We start from the raw sequence: 7,430 nt of genomic DNA on the forward strand, positions 1-7,430 counted from the left end.
AGAACCTGAAGAAAAAGCATAAAAGGACCTCAAAGTTTTGTAAAACAAGCTCAAATTCATAGCTAATTGGACCAAGAGAAGCCCACTCAAGCCCATGATACATGAAGCCTGATTTGAAATTGCTCAATTTGTAGCTAATTGGACTAAGAGAAGTCCACTCAAGCTCATGATACATGAAGCCTCATTTGAACTTGCGGATTAGTCACTCGTCTAGTGCAAGTTTACGCCGAGTGGCCCGCGAGAAGCTTTTCTATTCAGCATGTTTTCTTTCTTTTACACGTAGCTAGCACAATGAAAATGTGATGTACATGTAAGGCCTCTTAGAAGATTCCACTATAGTTTCAACAAGATTACAACTGAGTATTAGCACCACTTCTCGTTACACTAGTCAATCCTGGTAACACCTATTACGATAACTAGAATTGAGTATTAGACACCATTCCTGGAAACCCTACCCAATCCTAGTAACACATGTTACGTTGACTACTTCAAGTATTCTATACCACTCCTGGTTCCCTTAGTCAACCTTGATAACACTTGTTACGCTGACTAGTCTAAGTTTACCCACTCTTGGTTTCTCCTAGTCAATCTTGGTAACACATGTAATGCTGACTAGTATGAGTTTACCCACACCTGGTTTCCCTTAGACAATTGTCTAGTAGGTGTTTAACTCAACTGAGCTATAAATTTAATAGACCTTGTAGGATTTTCTCTCTTCTTAAAAATGTAAGCTAATGATCTATAAAGCTTGAGAGTGTATTCTCAAAGTTTTTGTTCTTGCAGAAAAGTGAGTTTCGCTTTTCAGATGATCTTTTCGTTATTCATGTGTTTATCCTTCTTGATCTTCTTTTCAAGGGATCTTCTATTTACAGCCTTCATGAGAAAAGATCCTTTAGACAATTTTGTCTTCAATTTTCATATCTTCGTAGCCTTTTCATAGGTAGTAGGCATAACTTGTTGTAGTACTTCAACCAAAGTAGGTTCTACGAAATCTTCAGCACAACTTTTGAAGTAGAGAACATTCCATGAATGTCTTCTTTGCTTCTAGCATCCATTTCAGACTTGTTCGTGATGGAGCAAGTGGATACGTATAATAGGCATCTGCACAGAGTATAATAGAGATATATGCTGGCAGATATATCCTTTTTCTTATTACTTTTGTTGTTTGAAACGTGTAATTAATGTTTTGAATTGCGTGTTCAAAACAATACGGTGCTTGTCAATTTTTCTATACATGTAGATCGTTTAAGTACTATTGAAAATATACCAAGTATTGATTCACAAAGATTTCATCGTTGAATGAAAACATCGTTTAATATAATCATTTAAACTTTTAAAGGCGTTTAGTAACAACTCATCATTTAGGGATCTTTGTTTAGTACAAGAGTGCGTTTAGGAAAATGTTGTTCAACACATTGTTTTTGAAGCATTGTTTATAGCTTTAGTGCGTTTACCAAAAACATCATGTAGTGCATTATTGCATTGTTTAGTAAGGTATAGTAAGAGTGCGTTTATAAAAAAATATCATGTAGCATATTGATACGTTTACTAAAATATCGTTTAATGTAGTGACCCTTTTATAATAAATCATCGTTTAGTAATAACACATCTACTCTCAATAGGATCGTTTGGTCCTAGCACGTTTATTGAAACTTTTCTTTATTTATTTAGATATCATAATGCTTGTTTTATAAGATGTCTTTCATTCAATGATATTATTTTCACAAGGCTAATACTTTGTCAAAAATTCATTTCTTTATCGTTGTTTGCTAGACTTCAAAACATAAAGATGTTAGACAGTCCTGTTTTATAGGCAATCTTGTCTTAACATGATGTCATTATGTGCAAGACTTTTCTTTTCACCCTAAAGGAGGCAACTCTGGAGTGGTGGACAGGGTTGCCACCCTACTCCATAGACTACTTCGATACCTTAACCAAGCTTTCACCGCACAGTTTGCAACCAATTATCGGTATGACCTCACCTCGTTCACCTCCTAAACATCCGACAGAAAGATGACGAGTCCCTCTAAGCCTTTAATGACTAGTTCAACAAGGTGACTCTAAAGGTGAAAAACATTAATCCTAAGTCATGCTTACCTACATGATCACAACCCTGAAGCTGGGGCCTTTCGTTAACGACTTGTGAATGACCCCCCAACTAGCTTTCAAGAGATGAGGCGTAGGGTGACAAAGTATATGCGTTTGGAGGATGTGGAGCAGTAATGAAATAAGGTGAAGATGACGGGCATGCAAGTTGCCATGCAGCCTGTCAGGAAGAAAGGGAATTACTAGGAAGCACAGGCCAACCAAGTTCTCATGGTATACCGTGCTCAACACCCCGAGGTCCTAGGTTTTAGAGAAGGCACTACAAACAAACCTTATCCCCCCACTTAGAAAATCTCATAATTCTCCTAACGCAGAGATGACCAAATATTACAAGTTCCATTGCAACCATAGTCATACCATTGATGAGTGCACCACACTCTAGGATAAAGTAGAAGATCTTATCCGCATTGGTCACCTTAGGCGTTTTGTGTGCTCCCAATCTAGGTATTGGAGGTAGGATGATCGGAGGGACGATAATAGAGAGGCATGATAACAAATTTTCGTTGCAAAATTCTTTTACAAAATTAAGCATTCTGACTATCAAACGCTGACATCTTACTTGAACTATATACTAAGAACTGACACTCTTTGTATGCCTTCTAAACATGAAAAGACTTTGCAAAACCAAGATTTTCGACTATCAGATGTCGGCACCTTACTTCAACTATAGATTAGACATTGGCACTCTTTACATGTCTTCAAGACATGAAAAGATTGGGGGCTTGGTGTACTGTATGTGGTCAAAGACCCCACGGTCCTTTCAACTACATTCTTTGGATGACTTAAGACAATGACATAATACCATTTACTAGGTACCTAGTTCCAGATAGTTTATAGCCAATAAGGTGACTATTGAATGCAACATGAATGGATCGCTTAGCCGAACACCGAATACCGATAATTATGCTTTCTACACTAAAGATTGCATCTACTTTGATGACAACATCGCTCATTAAACCAGGGTACTACCTACTGGTCTTTCCTCATGCCTGCCGAGGACATTCTCTCATTGGATAACTTAGCCACATATTATTCTAGTTTCTTCTAGGTAAGTTGGTTATTGGGCCTTTGGCCAATGGGTCCATAACTGTGACCTATTCGAGTAGGGGCCTATGGTCAACAAGGTAAACCTATAAATAGTATTTTAATTGTAGTTTGACATCATTTTTCATTTAATTCATATTTGATCAGAATGTATGATTAGAACAAACTTGAGCATCAGAGGATTTTCTGCAAGCACCCCACAATTCAGTAGTGGGCAAAAGAGGCTTGGAGTATGAGTATCGGGTAGTAAAGAGTTTGTGGGAGTGGAAGGCGACTTCGCGGGATAAATTCAGTTTCACAAGAATAATAACTAGTAAATATTATAATTTTTGAAGAGTTATTTGCTAAAACTAATTTTCTTATTTGTGTCCAAAGATTATTTCTTAATTGTGACTATAACTTATTTCTTAAATGTGACGAGAGCTCATTTGGTTGCCTATTTTGTAGTATTTGCACAACTAGATTGACAACAAGTGGTGTTATCCATTATAGATCTTGTTTTCCTTTCCAGCTTGTCATTTTAGTATTTTGTAAGTTTTTTATTTCCATTTATAATGTCTTAAGACTTTTTCCTACTACATTCTCTCGAGATAGAGATGGCATAAACCTAAATTTTTGTAACATATCTATTAATTATGATGATATGCAAGTGATACAAGCTTTTTTTGAAGATAAATATATTCTATTTAAATGGAGAAAAAAAAATCATGTTTTATCAGTCGCACATCCAAAGTCATTTTTTAACACTTTTAGGTAACTCCAATCGATATTAAAAATATTTTATTATTTACAAAATTGTCATCATATCATTTTTTATACCTGTTATTTTAGAAGCGGTATAAATTTGAGCTATAAAATGTGTTTTCTTTTTCTCTAGTGTAAGCATATTTAAGAAGAGTTGGGGTCATTTATGCAAGGTGAAATAAAGTTCTTCCTTTTAGGCCATCATGGAGCACCTTTAGTAGATTATGAATATTTAAGGCTTGTATTAAGAACCAAGTAGTGTAGGATTTCCTTTCAGGCCTTTGTATTAAGAGCCAAGTAGTATAGGGTTTTTGGTTATCCAATTTGCACCTAGTTTAAGTTAATCTTGGGTGATTATGTTTTTATCCTAACATGTTGGACAAGGCATGGAGGAGGGCGTCCTACATTAGAAGAAATGGCCATGTGTTATAATTATAACCGGGAAGCTTTTGCAAGAGTAGTGTCCACATGGCACTCTAGAATTGAAGAACTTTCCTAAAAGTTAGTGGCCATATGTCCTCTTCTCCTTCACCAAGATGAAATTATTTTCTTAAAGTTTGCACTGAGGTAACATTTTTAAAGTTAGTTTCTACACATTTTGGAGACATCTCTTCTATAAATAGAGGTGTCTCTCCTTTGTAAAGGTCTTTTGAGATTAGTAATGAAATGTTGTCAAAATTTTGAGTCATTCAAAGTTGTCTCTAAAGTCAAGGATAGAGTATCTCATATGGTATCTTCTAGCCACCCTTCTCTAGGATTGACTCAACCTCTCAAGAAAACCATCACTAATCTTCATCCCACCACAACCATCAAGGCATATCTTCTCATCCATTACTAACTTTCGCACCATTCTCCACTATAGATTGATTTTTGCTTTGGTCCGATCTAACTTAAGATGAGACTATTAATTCTCAAATAAATTATTCCACCTATATTCTCACTTAGACATTTTCTTTTGGTTGGACAAAACCATCTAAGCACATAAGTTACTATTTTAAAAAATAAGATTTTTTTTTCGCTTTTCCTAGTTGATCCAATGTATTTTAGTTTACTCACCTATGATCTCGTATTCTTTTTTCTATATATTTTTAATATTAGTAATCTTAAGATTTTTTTGAAGTTAATTTTTCATGTTGTTAGGAATTTAAGTATAAATTAAAAAAATTATATTAAATGTAGTGCACAAAATTTAAACCTTAAGGTTTTATGATAGAATGAGTGTCTAAGTCATTTATATCAACAACTTATATCTTAGATCTTAGAAGTGATCAATCTCCCAACATATATCACAAAAAAAATTCTAACACTTAGTAACTTTATTTTGAAAGAAAAAGTAATTAACTTACTAGGTTATTCTTGTCTTAATCTCATGAACATATACAAAACCGTTGTCTTTTTGTCGAGCTATAATAATACCGACATAAGTACATATATAGTTCGTACAGTTGCTTCAATCATTTTATGGTATTCATTGGTCATTCATACAAAGAGGGACACGCTTCTCATCTCATTGTCCAACCAAGATAATATCTAAATTAATTATACAACAAAAGAAATATTCTGGAATAAGGAATTGGCATCATTATTGAGTAGATGCAGCTAAAGACACCAAACAACAGCAAAACAAAATATCACACGCTTTTTTATTAATCAAAGTTCTAGATTCGAACCTTAGCCAAAACACATAGAGGATTCTTCTTGTGTTGAGTAATTCCTGGCAACACTTCAGTATCAATATCTTCCTTTTTCATTCCAACTGGTAATTCCCAATCAAATGACCTGAGAAGATTTGCTAGAATAAGATCCAACGAAGCAATGGCCATAATCATACCAGGGCAAATTCTACGTCCAGCACCAAATGGAATGAACTCAAAATCTTGCCCTCGAAAATCTGTTGTATTATCTAAGAACCTCTCTGGTAAAAACTCATCTGGGTCTTTCCAAGAGTTAGGGTCTCTATGGATAGTCCAAGCATTCACATACACTATTGTCTTCGCTGGAATTTCATAGCCCTCTAAAATACATGCTTCATTTGTTTCCCTATGCACAAGTAGGGGAGCTGGTAGATGCAGTCTCAGTGTCTCTTTTATCACGGCCTTGAAATAAGGGAGCTTTTGAATATCATCTTCGTACAGAAAATCTTTTTCACCCGCCAAATTCCTAATTTCTTCTTGAACTTTCTTCATTACTCTTGGATTTTTTAGTAGTAAGGTCATAGCCCAGATCGTTGTAGCAGCAGTTGTATCAGTTGCTGCTACAAGCATGTTCTGCAAAAAAGAAATCAGTAGTTCATAATCGATTCAAAACATATTTTAAACTGAACTTTGTCCAAAACATATTAAGTAATTAAACACATAATATATAAATTAAAAATGTTCTATCTGACGCCTAGTCTCTACATACATATCAATAATTTGATACACAAGTAGATAAATCAAACGAGGAAAGCAAAACAAGTCCAAACCATGAAAACAGCTTTGATGTGATCATTTTCGAGATCTACGGAAAACGAACGTTGCTTTTTGAGTTGAAGTAAGACATCAATCAAATCCTCGTTTTCTGGTGTCTTTCTATTAGGATCCATGTGTTCATCAATGACTTCTTGGTAGAACGTATCCAACTCTTTGAAATTCTGTTCAAGACGAGCACGTAGCCCTGTGATTCTATCAATCCAACCCAAGAAAGGAATATAATCTGAGAAAAAAAACATGCCCAACATGGCTTGACACTCATTCAGTAGCTCGTGGAATCTACTCTTTTCTGTTCCTTCATCTTCATACCTGGTGGAAAGTGGACCAATATATGATACTTAGTGAAACATTTAATTAAACTTTTACTCGATCTTGTACTAAAAAGTATATCACATAATTTTTTAAAACAATAAAATTTAGAAATGAGTGAGTTTATATGAGTGTGAAAAACATGTTCCATATCTCTTACAATACCTTTTCCCAAAGGCAATTCTGCATATAATAGTGCTGGTGAGGTACATGAGTGCATCACTCAAATTCGTAACCTTGGAGGAGGAGGCATGCATGGATATTTTTCTTATCATTTGCTTGACCTCAAAGTGTCTTATTGAGGAAAAGTTTGAGACACGAATGGAGCTAAGGAGATGAACAACACAAATTTTCCTTATTTCTCTCCAATAACTATTGTATGGGCAAAATGCAATGTCAATCCCATCATAAGACAATTTCTGTTGGCCAAGTAATCTAGGTCTCCCACAAAACTCAAGGTCATGATCTTTCATTACCTCTTTGGCAAGTTTAGGAGAGGAAACAACAATGGCTGACCTTAAACCTAATTTAAGGGAAAATATTGGTCCATATTTTCTTGAGAGTTGCCATAGCTGAAGATAAAGAGTAGAGTTATTGAGCTGATGAAGGTTCCCTATTATGGGAAGGCCTCTAGGACCTGGTGGGAGTGGTGGGTTTTTCATGGTTTTGAGGTATTTGAGGAAGAATGAGAAAAACAAAGGAAGAGTAATGCAGAGAATTAGAAGTGAGGTCAACATTGTTTCTATAACAATGAGG

At 35.2% G+C, this 7,430-nt stretch overlaps 1 protein-coding gene across 1 annotated transcript; it reads right to left on the reverse strand.

The window, feature by feature from the left end:
* Window positions 1–5,348: 5,348 nt before the first annotated feature.
* LOC124825760 (cytochrome P450 83B1-like) lies at window positions 5,349–7,430 on the reverse strand. Its single transcript, XM_047298460.2, has 3 exons — window positions 6,840–7,430; window positions 6,359–6,674; window positions 5,349–6,161 (listed from the first exon to the last, which is right to left on the reverse strand). The coding sequence occupies exons 1-3, from the start codon at window positions 7,409–7,411 to the stop codon at window positions 5,553–5,555; spliced, it is 1,497 nt and encodes a 498-aa protein (XP_047154416.1). The 5' UTR covers window positions 7,412–7,430; the 3' UTR covers window positions 5,349–5,552.

The sequence above is a fragment of the Vigna umbellata genome, chromosome 11 (genome assembly GCF_029865625.1).
Source record: "Vigna umbellata cultivar VRB3 chromosome 11, Vumbellata_1.0, whole genome shotgun sequence".
Classification (NCBI taxonomy): Eukaryota; Viridiplantae; Streptophyta; class Magnoliopsida; order Fabales; family Fabaceae; genus Vigna; species Vigna umbellata.

Excerpts from the sequence above, each read along its gene's own strand:
- LOC124825760 (XM_047298460.2), bottom strand. The coding sequence starts at position 7,411 with ATGTTGACCTCACTTCTAATTCTCTGCATTACTCTTCCTTTGTTTTTC. Across the intron at positions 6,675-6,839 it reads AGAATTGCCTTTGGGAAAAG|GTATGAAGATGAAGGAACAG; the intron begins GTATTGTAAGAG and ends ACTTTCCACCAG. Across the intron at positions 6,162-6,358 it reads ACATCAAAGCTGTTTTCATG|AACATGCTTGTAGCAGCAAC; the intron begins GTTTGGACTTGT and ends TCTTTTTTGCAG.